The 23871-nt window shown below is 39.5% G+C and overlaps 1 protein-coding gene and 2 long non-coding RNA genes across 33 annotated transcripts in view; 2 read left to right on the top strand and 1 right to left on the bottom strand.

Annotated features, from left to right (window-relative positions):
- LOC135111521 (scoloptoxin SSD14-like) overlaps positions 1-23871 on the bottom strand; it is a 439479-nt gene that overhangs the window by 50926 nt on the left and 364682 nt on the right. For 6 of the 31 annotated variants that reach the window (XM_064024921.1, XM_064024924.1, XM_064024923.1 and 3 more), the window contains exon 13: positions 22944-23330. The exons of the other annotated variants lie outside the window; for them this stretch is intronic. In XM_064024921.1, coding sequence (XP_063880991.1) covers positions 23184-23330 — 147 coding nt within the window. In that variant the 3' untranslated portion in view covers positions 22944-23183. Of the gene's footprint in view, positions 1-22943; positions 23331-23871 lie in introns of those variants that run through there. 31 annotated transcript variants of the gene reach the window in all.
- Positions 1275-2429, top strand: LOC135111526 (uncharacterized). Its single transcript, XR_010273762.1, has 2 exons — positions 1275-1954; positions 2059-2429. It is a non-coding gene; the product is annotated as an uncharacterized LOC135111526 (long non-coding RNA).
- Positions 5704-23526, top strand: LOC135111525 (uncharacterized). Its single transcript, XR_010273761.1, has 2 exons — positions 5704-5837; positions 20096-23526. It is a non-coding gene; the product is annotated as an uncharacterized LOC135111525 (long non-coding RNA).

Here is a 23871-nt window from a genome sequence, read left to right as displayed (position 1 = left end):
CGTCACCATCACCCCTGTCCCCATCCATGACGACACAAACGGTGAGCTAGATGGGAACCAGACCTCTATGTTCACAGCTGTTTCGCTGTCCAAAGATTAAATAAATCCATGTTTTAACGGAGGGACGGAAGCGGTGTTGACCATTATCGATGATGTTGGATATCCTTGATATGAAAATATGAAATATTACAGAGAGAAAGAAATACGATCATATTATTATAATAAACATTTAGATATATTTTCCAAAAGATTATTATTCAATGAATCTGGAAACGCGGAAACATGCACCCTCACCATGCACCCTCAGCGCAGCTGATCTTGTGGTAAACACAGCATTTGAACACGTGCAGTGATGACTATAGCTGCATTAGCTCCTGAAAAGTGGCTGGGGTCATGTGGTAGGCTCCATGGAAGCTGTTTCTACTGGCCCTCATTTCTGCTTCCATAAGGATCTGCTCTCCTTATTACGGTCTATCCAGCAGTAGTTGCTGTGCCCACACTGTCTGTCTCCTTCGTCTTTCTGGCCTAACTGGGCACTCTTCTGATTCTGCATTGTCCGACAATAAGAGAGCAGCAATGATGCGGAGATTCTTGTGGTCCATCTTGTTTTGGTGCGTATGCAAAACTGATGACTGATGAGCTGACGTCACAATGTCGCCCTGTGATAGAGGTCATCTCCGAAGCAGACGGCAGCCATGTTTGTGATGTCATGGAGGGGCATTGGGGGTGACGGTGATGGGTTGGTGTGAACTGTGCCTTAATTTGAGTGCGACCAGAAGTTAATCCTAAATCAGGGTTACATTAATTTTTGGTATTGAGCATCCTAGGTTCAGTGTGGGTGTTACATCAAAATGTGGTATATCACTGGTGTGTTGACTAATACATAATCCCAAGAGAATTTAGCTATCTATTCTGAATTTATTTCCCTTAAAACTAACTGGTAACGCCACGGAATTTATATGTTCTCCTCTCTGTGACCAAACAATCTGTTTAGTATCTCACACAAGTAATTATTTCATAATAGGCACAAATGCTTATTCCCATATAGAAAAGTTTTATAGACAATATAGGATTCTCGAGCAAAGTGATGTACCTGTGACAAAGCAGTCTGTTTAGCGGAAGTCAGGGTCAGGCCACTATGTACCATTGGCTGCTATGTACCATTTCTGGCTGCTATGTTCCATCCATGGCTGCTTTGTACCTGGCTGCTATGTACCATCCATGACTGCTATGTACCTGGCTCTTATGTACCATCTGCTATGTACCTGTAGTGCTGGGAAATTAATTATGTATATTTCTACTTTTTTCCTAGGCTAAGGCCCATGTAATGTGCGAGGATGACCAGAATCTCAGTACCATGTGACTAACACCCCCCCTTCCCCTCCTCTCCTCAGTGTCCTTTTGTCCTTGCTTCCCCCCCCCCCTCTCAGCGTCACTGTGTTGACCACTTCTATAACAAATTTACCCCGTGAATAAACGTAATTTCTCCTGCTTGGCCAGGTTATAGAGGCGAATTTTTCACCTAATCCCAGAAAATGGGGAGCCCTTAATACGATAAAATTAATTTTATAATGGTAAGGTCTTAAACCAGCTCAAACAAATCCCAGATAATTACGCCGCGCCAATGAGGTTGACGAATCTGATAAGTCTTCTTTGCTTCGCCGTCCTGTTACCCCTGTTGCTACGCAAGCCGGGAAGAGATACCAGACTTTGACTAATTCCCCAATTGATTTCAAAAGTCCATTGAATTAAACTTCTTAAAGTAACAACTATAAAGTAAACAGTAACTTAATTATTCATATTTTTCATCCCTGAACTCACAACCTAGTCGCCCCCCCCCCCACTAAAAAACAAAATTATAACTCTTAATAAATTTCCCCATTGGAAACCTTTATCCTTAGTTTCCCGCCGATTTCCTCACAAGCAAAGCCAGTCTCTCTCGGATTCTCCTCAGGTGAGCATGCTGTCTGATAATCTCCTCCTCCATTTCCTGTAATATTAAGTAAAGGTTTATTTAACAATAATTTTACTAAAGTCAGTCTCTCGGATTCTCCTCAGACCCTCTCGGATTCTCCTCAGATATTCCTGTTGATAAACTGTTTCTGAGTGGATAGATATTCGCATTTTTTTTTTTTTGTTCTTTTTTTTGTTGGTTTTCTCCACGGGACTAGTGAAACCACCTGGTTCGAGATCACCGTGTGAGACTGTCCTCAGGTCTATACATACTTTTTGGGTATATATTTGTTATTTATTTATTTATTCTCTGGTCTCCCCCACAACTCAGTAGTCGCGAAAATATCTCCATCGTAGTTTTTATGTAATTGAAGAATACGCTACCATTTATTTTGTATTTCTGAATTATGTAACTGAAGAGTACGCTATCATTTATTTTGTATTTCTGAATTATGTAACTGAAGAGTACGCTACCATTTATTTTTGTATTTCTGAATTCCTTTCTTTTTATTATTATTATTTCGGATTATTCCATTATTTATTAAAAATCATAAGTGTCAGTATTTGTATTTCTCTTAATCCAGTGATAGGATTTGTAATTATCGTCTGCCACAAGGGAACATCACACCCCTTAGAGGGCACTAAATACCATTATTATCATAAACAAAATACAGATGCATTAATAAAATGTGGAAAAGGAGAGAGAGAGAGAGAGAGAGAGAGAGAGAGAGAGAGAGAGAGAGAGAGAGAGAGAGAGAGAGAGAGAATATATGATAGCCTACAGGAAATTATGCAAGCACCAAACAATGGATAACTTAGCAGTTCCAATTATTTGCTTCGAAACTCAACTGGACTTTCTCACTATTTTCTTTGAAACTCCATTGGACCTCAGTTATCCTTTTGGTACTACCATGGCATTGCAGTTTTTCTTTGCTCAGGATGCGGATTGGAAGTTCGCCCTAAACAGGAAGCACTTATCTGTGACGGATGTAACAAGTGGCGCCACCACTTATGTGGTACAGGAATATTACAGCCTGAGTACCGGAATATAAAACAGACGATTGAAAGCTGGTGAAGTTTTCATGTGGTGTTGCCCAGACTGTCCTGATTGGATGGAAATTTCAGGTACAATTTTCTTTGTTTGTTGGCCACCATGACAGAGAGAGAGAGAGAGAGAGAGAGAGAGTTACTGTAGGTTCGCTTTTATTTTATACCTTGGTTTCAGGTGATGCCAACGATCCTTTTAATGCCTTCTCAGTCGAAGAGCAGCCTGCAACAATCAACAAGAACACACTCATTGGCTTCAACATCACACTTCCTGTTGATGACATGACTCCAGCTGCGGAAACATCATTAGATGATGAAGCGTTACCAACAACGATTCTTGCAGACACTCCTGTGACCTACAAAATTGTTTCCAGTGGAACAAGAAAAGGCAGCTCTCTCCTTACTGATTCTCTGGGTTTTACGTACACCAGGAAGTGAGAGTAATCTGTCTCAGTCACAAGGATATGCAGTTACCGAGGCAAAAAGTGCTATGCAACAATTTAACAGCAAATAGAAACAATGAACTTCAAAAGTGGACACCACCAACACACACATCCTGGGGATCCTGGTGCTGAACTCAAAGCATTAACACGAACTTTCGTTAAACAGTCAGCTTTGGAATTTCCATTTGCATCACCTGGGGTAAATAAAGCACTCTCAAGCTGTAAAAATTCAGATGTTCCCCTTCCAAACATAAACATTCTAGTCAGATGCACCAATCGCACCAGGGAAGGACAACGTCCAAAACACCCTGAAGATATTAGTTTTGAATTAAACACAGATCATGTTCCACAGGACTTTCTTCAAGCTGATCTATTTGAAGATGGACAATGGCATCTCATATTTGCAACACCAGTTCAGTTGCAACACCTGTCCAAATATAAAGTTTGGTACATAGACGGAACTTTTGAAATTGTTCGTACCCCTTTTGTTCAACTTTTAAGTGTGCACAGTTTTATAAAGAAGGATGGGATTATGAAACAGGTTCCATTCTGCTTTGTCCTAATGTTAAGAAAAAAAGAAAAAAGACTATGTAGATGTTATAAGAAAAATTACCGAATTAACATCAACACCTGTTTGTGAAGTTGTTTTGGATTTTGAAAGAGCAATATCGTCAGCATTGCGAGTGTGCATTTCCGAGGCTTTCCTGCATGGTTGCTGGTTATACTGGGCCCAAGCAGTGTACCGCAGAGTGAAGAAACTAAATCTACAAAATCCCTATATTAATCAACTCACTGTAAGACAATTCATTTGGCAGTTAATGGCGCTGGCAAACTTACCGCCATCTCATACAGAGCCAGCTTTTTGCCATATCACCAGCCAACCACTTCCTGATCAGCGACTTCAAGATCTCATTATCTACTATGAAAAAAATGTGGATCAGGAACGAGATGCATTCTCCACATTCTTGGAGCTCTTATAAGCGCCCTGTTTAGACTAATAACGATGCAGAAAGGTGGCACCATGCAATTAACAGGGTAGCAAAAAGCAATTTTATAAACATGTACCTCTTAATTAGTATTCTACATGACGATTCTAAAATTCTTATGATCATGAAATTAGTAAAACAAAAGAAAATGTATAGATGCCAAAGAAAGCATGCTATCCAAAAGCAAGTCAAACTCGATGAGCTATGGATGAAATGTGAGAAAAATCCACATCAGAATTTCTAAACCTGTGTGCTAAACCGATGGATCATGCTGAGGACTAATTAAGTCTATTAAGTCGATTCAATTGGCTGACAATACAGTTTTATTTATTTATTTTTTTTTATGTTTTTGTGTTATCTTTTAATGTAGTTTTAATACTTTTATATTATGTGTTTTAATTTTTTTTTTTTTTTTTTTTACAATATTAATTTTTATCTCCCTACTTGGTAAGTGGTATATAGCAGCCTTGTTTGGTACATACAAGCCAAAGCAGTGGTACATAGGAGCCGATGCAGCCATACAATAGTACATATAAGCCAAAACAGTGGTACATAGGAGCCGGTACATAACAGCTGATGGTACATAGCAGCTAGCATTCTGTTTAGTGTCTGAGTCCTGTAGATTCAAATTCAAATTAAAATTTTATTGAAAAAGATTGGGTAATAAAGGATGTGGATTAAGAGAGAGAGAGAGAGAGAGAGAGAGAGAGAGAGAGAGAGAGAGAGAGAGAGAGAGAGGAAAAAAAAAAGTTGGTGGAAAAAAAAAATTACACTGGAAGGTGGACAGTGTCTGGGCAGTCTGGGAAGCTATTTTAGCCAATGAATTATTTTAAACAATGTAGAGATTTACCTTAAGGACTAACATCAGTAACTTATGATCCAGGAATATTTTTAGAATACATATAATTGGAGTTAATATTTACAAATTTACATAGAAATACATACACACATACACAGTATACAATGAATACTTTATATAGGAAAAGATAAAAGTACATAAGTAATAATAGATAAAGACTAATAAATCAATAAACAAGGAATTACAGAAACAGGAACACGAATAGAAGATGAAATTTGTGTATGAAAAGATATAGAATCAAACAAGAATACATAATATATAATACATATATAACAACATAACAAGAACACAAGACAAGATTAGTACATGAGAGAATAAAGAAAGAAATAAACAGATACATAAATTAACATAACACAAAAGAAGTATAAAGAAATAAATAAACAAATACATAAATTTATTTCGTCATACTTCTTTCGTTGTAATGTGAGGTGGCCCTATATAAGGTCTGGCGGTGGTAGACCGCAGGGCTTATTTTTGAGTCCTGCGGTCTGTTTCTAATCTAATACAGGAAAAGAGAGAGCTTGGAAGCGGAGATAGGAGGAAGAACAGGTGGGTGAGGAAGGGAATTTTAGTATGAGAAAAAGCCACTAGGGTTTGACTCAGGTGCTAATTGATGTTTGTGTGTGTATGAGTGGTCACTCTGGGATCTGTGAGGGAGGGAAGCTGAAGTTCGGCCAAGCCCCGCCAACACCGCCCCCCCTTCCCCAGGCAGTTGCCGCACTGCCAAGCATAGCAACCACTCCGAGACCCCGAGGCCATGCTCAAAACCCTCCCTTAACACGCCTCTGAGGGACCTTCTGCTACGATCACCTTAAGGGTGATCTCTAAGATCGATGCTCAAGACTCTATTTAGCCTCTCATTAGCTTAAGCTCAACCCTCCTGTACTTAAGGATGTTGGGGGGCGGTTGAGATATCACAGCATCTGATGACATCCGAGCGTCTTGGCCAATCAAATGCAGACATTACAGTCATATAATTGAATTGAACTATAATTGAAATTTTTGTACTTTATCTTTTAGCAATATTTCTCGGTTTCCCAATGGAGAAGAAATTATTTCCAGTTGATTTTTACTGTAGTAGTCACATTAAATTATGTATTCCATTGTTTTAATATTTTATGATAAATCATAATTGTTATTGGAATTATATAGTTTATCACTCAGTCACAAAGCATGTACTGTGTAAGGTTGTGCTTTGCTAGGATGTTCATATCTATCACAGTTTATTTTGTGAGCATGTGGCAAATCAGCTGCTATATTCACAGTAAATTTTTATCATATTTCTGCAAGGAATACATTAGTTAACCAACAAAAAGAGAGCCAACAGTAGTGTAGGTAGTGTGTTCCTACCAGGATTGAAACCTAGGCATGAATAATCATGAACTTTGCAGTAACACTAATGGGTATGAGATGGAAGTGTTATGTTTAGTGATAAAATATATCTGCTTGAGTGGCTAATTAAGTCAAGCATGATATATATATATATATATATATATATATATATATATATATATATATATATATATATATATATATATATATATATATATATATATATATATATATATATATATATATATATGAACTGCGATCCTTATTAGATCGCATATTATATATATATATATATATATATATATATATATATATATATATATATATATATATATATATATATATATATTGAACTGCGATCCTTATTAGATCGCATATTATATATATATATATATATATATATATATATATATATATATATATATATATATATATATATATATATATATATATATATATATATATATATAAACTGCGATCCGTATTAGATCGCAATATTTTACACTTAAAAACTTTAATATTTGCCAGTACCTACCAACACTGGTCCTTAGACCAATCCTGCTGTGGCAGTGCTGCCGTTTGACAGAAATTCGTCTGCTAAACAGATAGACACGTGCCCCTACATAAGTCACTTGACCAGCGGAAATATTTCCGGAATGCTGTTTTCACCAATTTTATGAATGAAACAAATATTGTATTAAGAATAGTATATATTATTAAACTTATCAATTTAATCCATAACCTTGTTTTACTTGCGGAATTAATGCATTATCTGTCACTGTTAGACAACCAGAGGTTATGTCAGTAATATTTGCCTGCGGAAACTGTCAGAAGAAACCCAGACTTTGGGTTAACGTCGAATTCCTGCAGCGTGTAGCATTTTGAGGTGTCACATCTATTACCAACACGTACTGCATCTTATATCATGTAAGTGTTACTCTGTATTACAGTTAATATGTTAACATTACCGTTTTTACACTTCTGACAGTGCAGATAGGTATGGCCTGTGAGATGTAAACAGATATGGTGAGGCATTGACATTGTCAGAGGCCAGAGGGGTAAAAAAAAGTTTGTATATCATATATTTTTTTTTTTTATCATCATTCTACGCATAATTCTAATTGTAATAGTTTAGTACATTTTCAGAGCATAAGGGTGTGTGAAAATAGATTTACCTTATTCTCTAGAGCGTAGTTTTATTTGAAATATTCAGTATATTTCTAAAACAAAAAGTGTGAAAATAATTGTTCTATTCATCATGAAATTTTGTACAATTGTAGTTTTTATTCAGATTCAAATACGTGAAAATAAATTTGTTCTATTCCTGTCTTACCTCAAGGAATAATAGCATCATACTAAGGAACACTGCATCTTGCGTGTCACCAGATTTGGTATATAACCAATCGCAAGTTTATTTTGGTACATGCTATGTAAGCTACATCACTTAATTTCTTCCTGATTGGTGTTATTTTATATGAATTACCGCTAAGTACTGTAGTGCTGAGAAATTAATTATGTATATTTCTACTTTTCTTCCTAGGCTAGGGCCCATGTAGTGTGCGGGGGTGACCAGAATCTCAGTACCATGCGACTAACCCCTCCCCTTCCCCTCCTCTCCTCAGTGTCCTTTTGTCCTTGCTTTCCCCCCCCCCCCTCTCAGCGTCACTGTGTTGACCACTTCTATAACAAATTTACCCCGTGAATAAACGTAATTTCTCCTGCTTGGCCAGGTTATAGAGGCGAATTTTTCACCTAATCCCAGAGAATGGGGAGCCCTTAATATGATAAAATTAATTCTATAATGGTAAGGTCTTAAACCAGCCCAAACAAATCCCAGATAATTACGCCGCGCCAATGAGGTTGACGAATCTGATAAGTCTTCTTTGCTTCGCTGCCCTGTCACCCCTGTTGCTACGCAAGCCGGGAAGAGATACCAGACTTTGACTAATTCCCCAATTGATTTCAAAAGTCCATTGAATTAAACTTCTTAAAGTAACAACTATAAAGTAAACAGTAACTTAATTATTCATATTTTTCATCCCTGAACTCACAACCTAGTCGCCCCCCCCCCCTAAAACCAAAATTATAACTTAATAAATTTCCCCATTGGAAACCTTTATCCTTAGTTTCCCGCCGATTTCCTCACAAGCAAAGCCAGTCTCTCTCGGATTCTCCTCAGGTGAGCATGCGGTCTGATAATCTCCCCCTCCATTCCTGTAATATTAAGTAAGTGTTTATTTAACAATAATTTTACTAAAGCCAGTCTCTCTCGGATTCTCCTCAGACCCTCTCGGATTCTCCTCAGATATTCCTGATGATAAACTATTTTCTGAGTGGATAGATATTCGCATTTTTTTTGTTCTTTTTTTTGTTGGTTTTCTCCACGGGACTAGTGAAACCACCTGGTTCGAGATCACCGTGTGAGACTGTCCTCAGGTCTATACATACTTTTTGGGTATATATTTGTTATTTATTTATTTATTCTCTGGTCTCCCCCACAACTCAGTAGTCGCGAAAATATCTCCATCGTAGTTTTTATGTAATTGAAGAATACGCTACCATTTATTTTGTATTTCTGAATTATGTAACTGAAGAGTACGCTACCATTTATTTTGTATTTCTGAATTGCTTTCTTTTTATTATTATTATTTCGGATTATTCCATTATTTATTAAAAATCATAAAAGTGTCAGTATTTGTATTTCTCTTAATCCAGTGATAGGATTTGTAATTATCGTCTGCCACAAGGGAACATCACACCCCTTAGAGGGCACTAAACTGGTGAGCAGCGGTGGCATTTATTTCGCGACTGACCGAAAGAGGTGGAGACTGGAAATAAGTGTAAATGTTGAAGGTGGCACTTGTAGGGCATAGCCAGATTCCCCGGCATCTAGAGATAACAAATGTGCAAATTAGGATATTCAGAGCCCCTGGAGCAAAGGCTAGGACTTTCTTTGAGGATGATCGGTTAAATCGAGTACTCGAGTGGCAACATGACTTGACCATCTTGTGGATAGGCAGCAACGACATAGAAACATCTACCAATCCCGCTAGGATTTTCTCCGATGTTAAGAACATCATCAAAGAAATCACTGCCAAATGCCAATCACTAGTGCATGTCTGCCAAATTGAACCCAGGACCAACCCTAGGGGAATATCAGTGGAGAGATATAAGAAATTCCAAGTAGGAATCAATAATAGAGTAAAGAGAGCCCTGAAGACCCCAAACATTCATTTTAATAATATTCAATTTGTACAAGAACTGAGCGAGGATGGTGTTCACTGGGATGAGAGAGGCCAAGCTCAAGTAATCAGTAAGATCAAAAGAGTTATTGAAGGTCACAGTAGCAATAGAGAGGCAGTGGAGTAGAACACATTGTCCTGGAAGAAGAAAACCTGAGCGCATACTGTGTATCGCAGGTCACCTAACAATCACCCTGAGAGATTGTGTTCTACACCCAGTACGTTAAACTTCCATGTGAGCAAAGATGACTGATAATGTTCGCCTCCCAAGGGGTGGATTAGACCCGTGGCAGGACTTAATGGATCATAACACCAGAGAGAGCCTGGGAGCAGTTAAACATGAAAGTAAAGGGAAAGACTTGAACACTTTAGAACAGGAAGTAGAGGAACTAAAGCAAATCTTAAATCAACAAAATCAGGTAATTGGGCGTTTGGCTAACATCCCTAATTTACACAGAGCACCTAGCACTCCCACCAAACCCCGAGATATCCCAATTCTTGAACTCCACCACCTACAAGGTCTTGACTCAACTACCCAATTGCAAATTTTCATTGAACTGGTGGAGCAAAGTAGCAATGAGGACACCCGCAAAGTGCAAATTGCAAAGAGTAGGGTCAGCAGCGAGCTCGCGGCTCTCATACATAACCATCAAACCTTACATCATTGTCACACCTGGAATAGTATTAAACAATTGCTTCTATCACAATTCTCCCACGAGGTTAACTTTGACAGGGCGTGGAGAGACATAGACGCACAGACATATGATTGGGTAGAATCTCCCCAAGCATTTGCCAACAAATTCACTTGCAAATATGCCACTCTAGAGACGAGCTTTCCAGGAGAGAAACTCCCTAAATGTAAGAAAATTATCAAAAGAAAGTTGTGGCAGGGCTTAACCCAAGAAGCAAAGGCTAGACTAGAAGATTTCCTGGATGAGGATTATCCTCTTAATAAATTTATTGACAGGGTAGAACATGAGCGCCAACTGCTCGAGGCTGCCCATACTTCCCCCATTGCTAGAATTAAACCTGAACTGGAAAAATCTAATTCAAAACTCATTGGTAGCCCTGACCCAATAACTCAAAATCCCCCAGACCTAACAAATGCAACATCCAAGGAATCAAAGGAAATTTGGGAACTTAAGCAGCAGATTAAAAGTCTCACTGATCAAGTAGGAAGGTTGAGAACCTCCCCCTCTCCAACACAACCCGCTAAATATTGCTCACACTGTCGAACCCATAGTCACACGCTGAGAGAGTGCTGGAGAAAACCTGCCCGTGGATCATGTTTTGACTGTAGACAGCATGGGTGCTGGAGAGGAAATAAAAACTGCCCCGGAAAACCAAATCAGAATATATGACTCACCCAGGGATTCACATCCCCCGCTATCAATCTCATAGTTAACAAGAAAATTCTTAAAGCTGTCATTGACACTGGTAGCGGCTATACTTTAATCACAGAGGCTGCGGTAGAGAAATTAGAAGGAACTATATCACAAAGGCGAGCAGTACCTATACTACAAGGGGTAACTGGTTCACCCTTACGAATCTTGGGGATGACCTTACTAGAGATAGGAGTAGGTGAAGAGACTATACACAAACAATGGTGCCCTGTAGTCCCGAATAGCTACCTTGACGCTGACGTCTTACTCGGGACAGACATACTTTCACAAGCTCCTTTTCAATGGAATGGTAAAACAAATACAGTAAAGTGGGGTAAAACCACATACCTTGTTAATCATATCAAAAGGCAGAAAGGCAAGGTGGAACGAGTTCACGAGGTACCTATTCTTCCTACCACTCCCAGTCAAACAGAACACATCCGTCTAACTCATACCATCAAACTTGATCCCTACCGAGCTCAGTTTCTTCCTATCTCGGTGAAAGAAAACCCAGGAGAAACTTTGTTAGTCCAGCCTCAGCCATGTTTAACGCCTAATCATCACCCCTTGATTGTGACAGTAGATGAGAATAAAAAGGTCCCCCTCCCATTTATTAATGATACTAAGGGCCGGAAAACAATCAAACCAGGAACCCTATTAGGCACTTTTGAAAACATCTCCTCCCCGACGATCAAAGTCATCCACCAAAAGCAAGCCACTCCTTCCCTAGAAATCCACAATGATCTGTTGCCACACAATGACCAAACAAGGTGTCAGGAATCAAAGAGTAGGCCACAAAGACTCGAGGAGTTGATAAGACAACAGAAATGGAGTAACCTTACTAGAGAGCAGAAAACAATCTTAAAAAATATCATTCTCAATCACCATGATTTATTCATAGTAGACAAAAGCGAACTCGGATTAATGAAAGGGCCTCCTGCTAAAATTAATATCTCTAATCCAGAGCCTAGTCGTGGTCCTAGGTACCGATACCCCGAGGAAGCAAAAACCCTGATATCAAACATGTTAACAGATATGGAGAACAGAGATATCATTGAAAAATCTACATCTGCATGGCTCTCTCCTATAGTATTAGTCAATAAACCGGATGGAAGTAAAAGAATGTGCCTTGACTACCGACATGTCAACAAACACCTAACTACTGACATTTACCCGCTTCCCCGCCTAGAAGAATTAGTTGAACAAGCAGCTGGCCATCAGTTCTATGCCACGCTAGATATGAGGGAGGCTTATTTTCAAATTCTATTGGAGGAAGGTAGCAGAGACCTCACAGCCTTCAGTGATGGGGTGACTCTCTATAGGTTTAAAAGGCTACCTTTTGGATTAAGCTGTTCTCCAGCTATCTTTACTAGACATATGGCCTCATTGTTAGCTCCTCTCGTGAAGAAGGGTTGGATGAAAAATTACTTAGACGACCTAATCATTTGGGCTTCAGACTTCACCACACTCAGCGAAAGACTCAGTGAAACTTTCGCTTTACTTAAAGAAAACGGAGTCAAGCTTAACTTATCTAAATGCGAAATGGCAAAGACTGAAGTTACGTTTCTTGGTCATAAAATTTCACAAGAAGGTAGTCAACCCGACCCAAAGAATGTAGAGGCAGTATTGGAAATGAAACCGCCCACTAAGGTCAAGGAAGTGAGACGATTTTTAGGTATGGCAGGATTTTATAGGAAACACATCAGTAATTTCGCTCAAATAGCCACTCCACTTACCAACCTAACGAAAAAAGATCAACCTTTCCTTTGGACAGACAAGTGTCAGGAGGCATTCGATACCTTAAAAAGATCTCTTGCCCAGGCCCCTATACTAGCGAGAGCGCAAAGTAACCAGCCGTTCATGTTAACAACTGATGCCAGTAATACCCACATAGGAGGCGTCTTAAGTCAAACTCAGGAGGATGGGTCCATCAGACCTTTGGGCTATTTTTCAAAAAAATTAAACTCCACTGAGAATAGGTACTCAACTACAGATAAAGAAGCCTTGGCAGTACTTCTCTCTTGTAGACACTTCCATCATTATTTGTGGGGAACTAGCTTCACTATATTCACAGATCATCAGCCCCTTACTAGTATATTCAAGAGAAAGACCAAATCCGCCAGGATGAACCGCTGGATACTAGAGATGAGAGAATACCAATACAACATCCAATATGTGAAGGGAAAGTATAACTACGTGGCCGATCAGCTCTCTCGCCCAGTGAGGATCATTCAGCGATGTCCTACTCCAAACTATTTAGGCCTGACTTTAGAACAAATCAAGATTCAACAAAGGGAAGAAATTAAGTGGAGAGACATGATAGAGTATCTGGAAGGAGGGTCTATACCTACCAAAAAGTATCATAAGAGTATATTGCACCAGTTCACCATAATTGATGAGCTGCTGTACTACGCTAAGGAAAACATTGATGGCAGCATTCATTATTCATTGGTAGTTCCTCAGGTTCTGATTCCTAAAGCTTTAGAACATGCACATGAGCTTTCTGGCCACCTGGGTCAGAAAAAGACAATTAAAAAGGCCGAAGAATTGTTTTACTGGTGTAATCTCAAGTTTGACGTAACCCAGTACGTAAAGAATTGCCTTACCTGTCAAAGATTTAAAACCTCTCCAGGGTTACAGCAGCCTTATCAGGAATTACCTTCAGTAGAGAAGCCCTTAGATAGGATAGGTATAGACCTGACGGATATGATTGCAGGCAGTGGTGGCTACCGATATGTGTTGACTATCGTAGATCACTTTAGCCGATTTGTGAAGTTCTATCCACTCAAAAACAAACTATCAGAGGGAATTGTAGAGGCGCTGCAGCAGTACATTACCGACTTCGGGACTCCTCACTCCATCGTCCTGGACAACGGGGGCGAGTTCACCTCCCAGATCTTCCAACAATTCTGCCAGCAACACCTCATCACCCTCTGTTACACCACTCCCTACCACCCGCAAGGGAACGCCATCACCGAACGACTCCATCGCACGCTCAAATCCATCTTGGCTTCCATGTGCCGAGGTTACCCGCTACGGTGGCCTCGCCTACTCCCTGTGTGTCAGGCCACTATGAATGCCGCCGTCCATACCAGTATCGCCCAACAACCTTTCTTCGCGTTTTTCTCCCGGCATGCGCCCCGAGTGGTGGGTGCCAGGCTACCCACAGTTGATGGTGACGAGCAAGACGTGGATGTGGTCCGCCGGCTGATCCGGGAAACACATGAGAAAATGACTCGGAAATACCGTAATGCGGCCAACAGGAAACGCAAGGAGCAGAAGGTAGACATTGGGGCGTTGGTGTGGGTGAAGCGAGAAACTACAGAGTCAGGAGTGTGTAAGAAACTGTGTGTTCGTTGGGACGGCCCATATAAGGTGGTGGAAGTTTTAAGAGGAGGCAGTGGTTATGTGGTGAAAGACCCTTTCTCGGGAAAGATGGTGCAAAGAGCGGCAGAAAAGATCAAACAGTTTCACAGTGAGGAAGAGTACGTAGTTGCAGCTCAAGACACAGTGTTCCAACCTGATATAGAAACTGAAGTGTTACCGCCTAGAGTGCGTAACCGTCCCAGACGCTATATTGAGGAATGTTAATGTCGCTGGAAAGACGGTATAGAAAAGAGCAGAGTGCTTGGGGTAAATAGAGTCCCCCCCCTTACTTTTGCATGGTCTGGCTGGACTGGTTGTAATGAATCGTGGTATGACGGGTATGGGTACTATGTGAGAGGTGATGTAAGAATTTGAGAAGGAATAAGGAACCACTTTAATTCGCAGACTACTACTGCACTCGACAATCAGTTCGGGCCATTCTGTGGTGGATTACTTCAGGACGTGGCGAGCGCTTCGCGTAATCATCTATAGTATCTCGTGGTATGAGTGAATGTGTGGATGAGTAAATGACTGTCCGAGTGGAAGGAACCGAGTACTGGGGTGGCCGAATCTCGTTTCAGAGAGTGACGGAGTGACTTAAGGTTACCTAAGTCCTCACACCACAGGAGGTCAAGAGGCTGGTTGGGGTGGAATTTCTTTTCTTTTTCCTTGAGATGAGAGAAAGAGCCGAGTTATGTCTCCAAGGGACATTGTGGTGATATGGCCCACAAGCCATTGTATGGGAGAGAATGTCAGAGTTATTTCCCGACAGAGATCACGTGCAGTTCGTCAGCCTGGCTTGGTTATGTGGTGGTGAGGGGAGTTTCTAATTACTCGGATGTGAAGGTGTTATTTTATTTTTTTTGGTAAGGAGAAAAGAGAGAGGTGAAAAATTCTAGAACGGATGAAAGGCTCGTGTAGTGCTGAGAAATTAATTATGTATATTTCTACTTTTCTTCCTAGGCTAGGGCCCATGTAGTGTGCGGGGGTGACCAGAATCTCAGTACCATGCGACTAACCCCTCCCCTTCCCCTCCTCTCCTCAGTGTCCTTTTGTCCTTGCTTTCCCCCCCCCCCCCTCTCAGCGTCACTGTGTTGACCACTTCTATAACAAATTTACCCCGTGAATAAACGTAATTTCTCCTGCTTGGCCAGGTTATAGAGGCGAATTTTTCACCTAATCCCAGAGAATGGGGAGCCCTTAATATGATAAAATTAATTCTATAATGGTAAGGTCTTAAACCAGCCCAAACAAATCCCAGATAATTACGCCGCGCCAATGAGGTTGACGAATCTGATAAGTCTTCTTTGCTTCGCTGCCCTGTCACCCCTGTTGCTACGCAAGCCGGGAAGAGATACCAGACTTTGACTAATTCCCCAATTGATTTCAAAAGTCCATTGAATTAAACTTCTTAAAGTAACAACTATAAAGTAAACAGTAACTTAATTATTCATATTTTTCATCCCTGAACTCACAACCTAGTCGCCCCCCCCCCCCTAAAACCAAAATTATAACTTAATAAATTTCCCCATTGGAAACCTTTATCCTTAGTTTCCCGCCGATTTCCTCACAAGCAAAGCCAGTCTCTCTCGGATTCTCCTCAGGTGAGCATGCGGTCTGATAATCTCCCCCTCCATTCCTGTAATATTAAGTAAGTGTTTATTTAACAATAATTTTACTAAAGCCAGTCTCTCTCGGATTCTCCTCAGACCCTCTCGGATTCTCCTCAGATATTCCTGATGATAAACTATTTTCTGAGTGGATAGATATTCGCATTTTTTTCGTTCTTTTTTTGTTGGTTTTCTCCACGGGACTAGTGAAACCACCTGGTTCGAGATCACCGTGTGAGACTGTCCTCAGGTCTATACATACTTTTTGGGTATATATTTGTTATTTATTTATTTATTCTCTGGTCTCCCCCACAACTCAGTAGTCGCGAAAATATCTCCATCGTAGTTTTTATGTAATTGAAGAATACGCTACCATTTATTTTGTATTTCTGAATTATGTAACTGAAGAGTACGCTACCATTTATTTTGTATTTCTGAATTGCTTTCTTTTTATTATTATTATTTCGGATTATTCCATTATTTATTAAAAATCATAAAAGTGTCAGTATTTGTATTTCTCTTAATCCAGTGATAGGATTTGTAATTATCGTCTGCCACAAGGGAACATCACACCCCTTAGAGGGCACTAAAGTACAACCTGTTATACATTGTTGTCTTGCAAAACAAAGTTGTTTTTGTAGTGTTGAAGTGACATCACTTTGTTTACATGTGCGAAGATATTTAGGGTTTGATTTTAGGGCCACTGATGGTGCGAGTTTCGGTAAAAATGGCACAGGTAAAAATGTCACGGTAAAAATGGCACGTGTAAAAATGGCACGGGTAAAAATGGCATAAGGGAAAAAGTAGGAAAAAATGGCACAATTAAAAAAATTTATTGATATACATTAAAACATAAAGGTCATTTAGAAACATTGTTCAGGCATGATATGAAAGCTTAAAATCTTATGTTGTGACCAAGTCCACATAACATTTGATCAAGGGTTTTCCTTCCTTCTGTGTAATCTTTGCATAAATTCTTCAGTCGTTGTTGTAGATCAACATATACCCTTTTTGTTTTCTTTTTGGGTGGTTCACCAACTGAGTCCCTTGCAATAACTGCACTCACAGCTGCCTCTTCCTGTTGAAGCACTCGTTTAAGTTTCCAGATAGATGGGTGCTGGTAGCCAACAAGATGGTAGAATTTGTTGTTCCAGCCTTCACACAGGTTGTTGGTCCTGGGACAGTCATTCATGGTAGCGTTGTGTACGTTCTAAAGTTCAGGAGGAAATCTTGCTGGAATGCGCCGAAGGTTAACTGGTGGAATTTCTGGCTGCTGGTTGCGTCTTCTCTGAACATATGTACCAGAAACATAGGTTTGGTCAAAGTACTCCAAGAGGGGAGCTGCATCTTCAGTACATCTATCCTTCAGTAGCTGCATTCCCGCTGGAACATCTTCAACTGGTATAAATGCCAGTGAGTCAATCTGTCCACAGAATTGACGAAAGTCCTCACTCTCTTTGTAGTGGTTGGTCAGGCCAAGGTCCTGTATTTTCCGCCAGGTACTTTAAGTTAGGTGGTAGAAGCAACCTTGTGTGTGTGTGTTTCCGGCCGAAAAACATTACTGATGGCTTGGATGACCGCCTGCTCGAAGTCAACAATTATGGTTGTTGGGTCTGGGTAGAGTTCAATCTCATGACAGTGATCCATCACTGCTTGTAGCAGTATTTCATATGTATCCTGTGTTTTGCTCTGCAGACAAGCAAAAGTAGTAGACACTGCAGTATTGCCGATTGAAACTCTTATCACATAAAGCTGTAGAAAACCTTGTGGAGCCATTGCATAATTGCCGTCCATCAGCCATGTATCAGCAGAAGCAAGTAGACGCAGTGATTCATCAGAACCGAAAGCAATGATACGGTTCTCAGTGTCTGGGCGAAAAACAGGAATGGCTTTGGCTCTGGAGCTGCAGTAGTTGTCCATACCCCAGTAAGTTTCAGATCCTTAAGGCTTTCTGGTACTGGTAGAAAAAGTTTTGATCTTTGGTTACGTAAAGTTCTCTTTATGATGTCTTCACCTGGTAGTACGGCCTTTGTTTCAGCTGATAAGTCATGCAGGTTATTGCTGTATATTTGACTAGGTTTATCTTTTGTTTCGGCTGCTTTTCTCTTCATGTTGGTGATACATTTTGTGGCTGAGATGGCAGCATAATCGGGAGCGTGGTTGTGTTCATTTGCTGGCACAGGATCAGTCATATTAAGGCTAGTGGTCATAGTGCCTTTACAAAAAGATGTTCTTTTAACACATCTCCATCTGATAGTAGTTGATCTTGTAATCTGTTTTGTATACATGTACCCTTGGAAGCAGATCTTCTCTTTTCCTTTATTGCTCTGTATAATTTCCATGGTGGGAAATTTGGTAGAGCCACTGAGATCTGAGATGTGTACTTGACTGCTGCTACAACTTGTCTGTGGCTGTGTAGTGAGAAATGCAGAAAGTAAACAATGAGCTTGCTTCGAGACAAATTCATGAAACACTCATTCAAAACTCACTCGAGAATTTAAGAAACTCTAGAAACATATTTTCTCAACATTTAAACTTCAATATATATTTGTGCCATTTTTTCCTACTTCTTCCCTTGTGCCATTTTTACCCGTACCATTTTTACCCGTGCCATTTTTACCGTGCCATTTTTACCTGTGCCATTTTTACCTGTGCCATTTTTACCGTTCCCCTGATGGTGCTCCATAGTCTCCAACGTCACTTGACAGGCACTCTGGTACAGGATATTGCCATAGACTTATCACTAGCCACTGCCCCAAAACTGAACATTGGCCTTATAAGAAACGGGCTCATTTTCTGAGACATTTTTTGGGGAAAAAAAGGCATGTTTTATAAGCCAACTGATACGGTATGTACTTAAAGCAATGGATCATTATAGTAAGAACACTAGATTTTACTCATTCAAAAGTAGGAATAGAGAGGAGGTAGTCAGAAACATGACAAATTATGAGGTAGATTTTGGAAGCCCTACATGTAGAGGGATAGTCACAGATAATGATACAGATAATGGGAATTTACGTCACTGGACTTCAAGGAGTTCTGCAGGGGGCACCAGGTGGAGGTTGTGACGGATTCTGCTGACCAGACTCGATCCTGAACCAAACTTCATCAGCGGACAGTTGTTATCACCTCATCTAGTTACTGTCTAGTTATCACCTGTCTAGTTATGTCTCAGTAACTACTATTGTTTTCTTAACTTGGTGATTAGGAGTGTATGGGTGCTACTACTCCCTCCCCTCCCCAACTGCTGACCCTTCTGAATTTATTTGTATCCCTGGGTAGGAGTAGGAAGTCAGTAGTCGCTTGCCTTCCTTAGTGTACAGTGACTGGCTACTGCCCTCCACATCCTTGGCTGTGACCTTCTTAATAAGTATAATGCTTTGACCTGTGGTGTAGAAAATTTTATCTTGGTGATTGCTGGGGGCATATCTAAAATGGTACTGTAATTTGTGTGTGTGTGTGTGTGTGTTATTATCTTTAAAGAGTGTGTTACTTCCAAGGCATTATTTCTAGCATTATTTTTGTTTAACTGTAAGATCATAAGTTTAAGCATAATATAATTCCAACAGAATTTTCTTAATATTTTTTTCCTTACATTTGAATAAGAGTGTATTGTTATGTTGTGGTAGTCATTTCCCCAGATATTATACTCATTCTCTCACTGTCAAATGTAAGAAGGTCTATTACACCACTCCATATCATCCCCAAGGAAATACCATTGTAGAGTGCCAACACAAGACTTTGAAGATGATGTTGACTACAGTCTACCAGGGATATCCTCTTGCTGGCCCAAAGTGCTGGCTCAGTTTCAGACCCTACTTAATGCAGCCATCCACACTATCACTGCCCAATGACTATACTTTTGTCTTCTTCAGGTTAGCTGGTGGATGCTTACTTAGCTTAGAGGGAGATGAAGAGGGAGTAGTGGAAGCCCACCAAGTAATATGAGAGACACAAGAGAAAATGTGCTGCCATTATAGACAAATTGCAAACTGGGGCTGAAAGGAAGAGTGTAGAAGTGAACTCCCTAGTATGGGCAAGAAATGAGACTTCCTTGCAAGGTATGTGTAAAAAACTCAATATAAAGTGGGTCAGTCCATACCATGTAGTGAAAGTGTTGAGGAACAGTGTCCATACAAACTTGAGAAAGTAAAACCATATTGGGGGAGTGGTGAGTGGAAGATGGAATCCCCCTGACAAATTAGAGTGCCAGAGACTCAGAAAGAGGAAGCACCTGCCAGAATAATAAGATCTCCAAGGAAATATGTTCTCGTAGAAGAGTGCTATGTTAGTTGTAAGTTGTAAGAGTAGGTGGTGGTGGATGTTAGGTTAGGATGATTCTCAGCAGACACCATCTCTGAAAGAGAGAGTACAAAAGGAAGAAAAAGATATGATCATACTATATTTATAACAAAAATGGTCCTCCTATTGAGGAATGTTCAGAGACCATTTACTGAGGATAGAGCTAAGTGCCAAACCACACATCTCCCCAGGAGTGAGTCTTCAGGACAACGGAACCATTAGGCAACCCTGAAGGATTACCAACTGGGTAACTGTATTCTTTTTGTTTTGGGCAATCGATCATTACTTATTTTTGTGCATTAGAAAGTCTGGATTTATTCATCATTATATTTTTAGGGATCCAACAGAGCCATATGTCCACTCTGAGAGAGATGGTTCTCTCTTGATTGAGAGGGCCACTCTATCTGTACTAAAAATAAAAAAAGGGATGAGAGATAGGTCACTGGATCTTGGGAGATGTGTTTCAACTGATCACAAGACCTCAGTTGTTAAGGTCTAATATGAAGAATGTGCAAGAGAGAAAAGAGAAACTGAGAAGAGTATGAGAGAAGGTAGATCACTAAACACCATACCAGACTGAAATTTTTTTATATGTAAGCTATATGATAACTTTGATTTGGTTGACATTGTTATTTTTTACATTTTTATATGTTTCATATCGATATCTCTAGGTTACGGCATATCTTGTGAAAGTAATTTTTTTAAACCCCAATGGTGTAGCCATGTCATGAGACAAAAAATAAAGAAAATTAAATTAAAGAGAGGGGAAACAGAAGATAACATCATTCAGTAATGATCACATAAAATAATTTTGACAATGTCCAAAAGGAACAATAATGTCCCTAAGTATTTTTTTTCTGGGGGGAAGGGAGATTTCAAAATGTAATTTTGTATATATTTAAGAGATCAGTAAGAACTTAGAAAAAGGATACTAAATGAAATTCTAATCTAGAAATTGAGAAAATATTTATATATTTGAATTGAGAATTTGACTTGGTGCAGAAGAATACATCATCCCTACTGATGCCTGTAATATGTGAGAACCAGAAAACCAGTGTTCCCAGCTTTTGTTAAACAAATCAAATAAAAAAAATCCCTTTCACAAGATGCTATAGATTAAGTAGAAACTTGTAGGAAATGACAACTTTATGTAGTTATGGAGAAATTCTGGCAGTATGTGGGGCCATTAACTAAGATGTTCAAGAACAATCTTGAGAGCAGAGAAATGGTATAAACTTTTAGGGACACTGAAAAATATTTATTATTAATCATGGCAGAGGAACTATATTGTAATGTGTAGCAGTCCTATAGCAGTAACACATGGTCATGGAAACATGAGTAGTGGGGGAGAGGACACTAAGTTGACTCCACTCTGCCACTTGCCACCATATGTACAAGTTGAATTCTTTTTGTTTTGTATATGGTACTATTCTGTCGTGTAGCCATGATGATCAAGAATGTCAGTGTGTGCAGAGGGTACCAGGGAAAGACAGTAATACTAGGTTGCTGTATATTATATAATAACTGGTGACACGGAAAGTGCCAGCCCACTAGCATCCACTTTGACGCAGAGATGGATGCTGACTGCTGAGGAGTGCATGGACAATGCAAGAGACAATGGCAAGATGGATGACTGAGGACGCTCGGTTCCCACCTAAAGTGTCAGAAAGTGGCAAAAGTGCATGGCAGTGTCGGAACTGGGACATGCTAGTAGTTATTATTACTAGTACTACAACAATTATCATCACCACTACTGTGACAGGAAGTGTGCAGCACTATATTGCATAGAAAAAGCCATGTGCATGAAAAAGATCAGAACAAAAGCACTGGCATTCTGGGTCCTGACAACTTCCATATTCTGACACATTACTGACCATACATTTAAATGCTATTTCTGTGATGTTCATGATAATAGATGCCTCCTCTCTTCCACCCTCAACCCTATCCCCCCCATTCAGTTGTCCCATATGTTGTGAGCTTTATATAGTATTTCACTTTCACATGTGACCCCACAATATCATGATTCACAGTGAGGTTTGCTAGCCATCAGTACCTTCATCTGTGAGTGTGCTGCTTATATATTGCAAGTTTACCAGTAAGCCTATCTATTAACTGCATTATATTTTTTTATATAGATAGCCTTGTTTGCTCTCATATGAACATTTCTAAATGGATTCTAGCAGGAACCTTAGTTTGTAATGATTGCCTGGTAGAGGAATCACTCCATGGACAACAGACTGTCTGGTGTGTTTGCTTGACCTGCATCATAAAGTTTGTCTGTAGACAGAGGCACTGTCTCTGTCACCAATGACATTTCTTGCTTCTGTCTGCAGATAGTGTATGCTTGTTTGGACAGGCCTTTACTGATTCTGGTTGGATCACTTCTCTGAGCTACTTGAAGGGTGGAGACCAAAGTAAGAGTTAGATAGAATATTTATTTACAAGATTGACTCCCTGGATTATATATATTTTAACTACTACCAAATAACAATATCATAACAATACTGTCTTAGTCAAAATTATGCAAATAGTTTCACATCCACTAACCTTTTTTCATCATTGTAATTTCGTATTCAGATGTTTGATTATTCCAATTAAAACAATACAACTGATAAATTATGGTAAAAAAGTAAATTACATGCATTACTTGAATGATACTTTTCAAAATCCATCCACTTCACCTGCTTTCCTAAAATCAGAATTAGCATAAATTTTTCCATTCTGACGTGCAATGCCACAGATCACTGATCCACCGACGCTGAACTTCTTCACCTCATGGCCAAGTTCCTTCAGACCCTCAGTAATTTTCTGAAAGAAATACATTCTGCAGTCTTGTTTGTTTAGTGCATGTAGAGACTTTCAAAGCTGCTATAAAGATATATTCCAATTTTCTACTAAAAGAAGAAAAATTGTTACTTTTGCTCTCTCTCTCTCTCTCTCTCTCTCTCTCTCTCTCTCTCTCTCTCTCTCTCTCTCTCTCTCTCTCTCTCTCTCTCTCTCTCTCTCTCTCTCTCTCTCTAAAAAAATAAATAAATAAAATAAATAAATAAATAAAAAAAACTACACTTTTGAAGGTTGTTGATGGTCCCCTCAAAACAATTAGAAACTAAGGAGAGTTACTACTGTATACATATTTTGAGGAGAAAAGTATGAAGAAAGATTTGAAGTGGAAATCCACTAAGTACAAAACCCACACTTCATCTGAATGACAAGAATTACTGCACCTGCAAAACAGTCATTAGTACCTGATGTTTATGTTGTCTGTATTGTTAAGGTAATTAGATAGGGATCTGAGGATGTGAACCTTAATTCTACATGGAGAAATTAAGTAATTGTATACTGTCATTCT

Source organism: Scylla paramamosain, chromosome 22, assembly GCF_035594125.1.
Source record: "Scylla paramamosain isolate STU-SP2022 chromosome 22, ASM3559412v1, whole genome shotgun sequence".
Classification (NCBI taxonomy): Eukaryota; Metazoa; Arthropoda; class Malacostraca; order Decapoda; family Portunidae; genus Scylla; species Scylla paramamosain.
The sequence above is the reverse complement of the archived record's forward strand: the minus strand, read 5'-3'. Positions and strand labels throughout refer to the sequence as shown.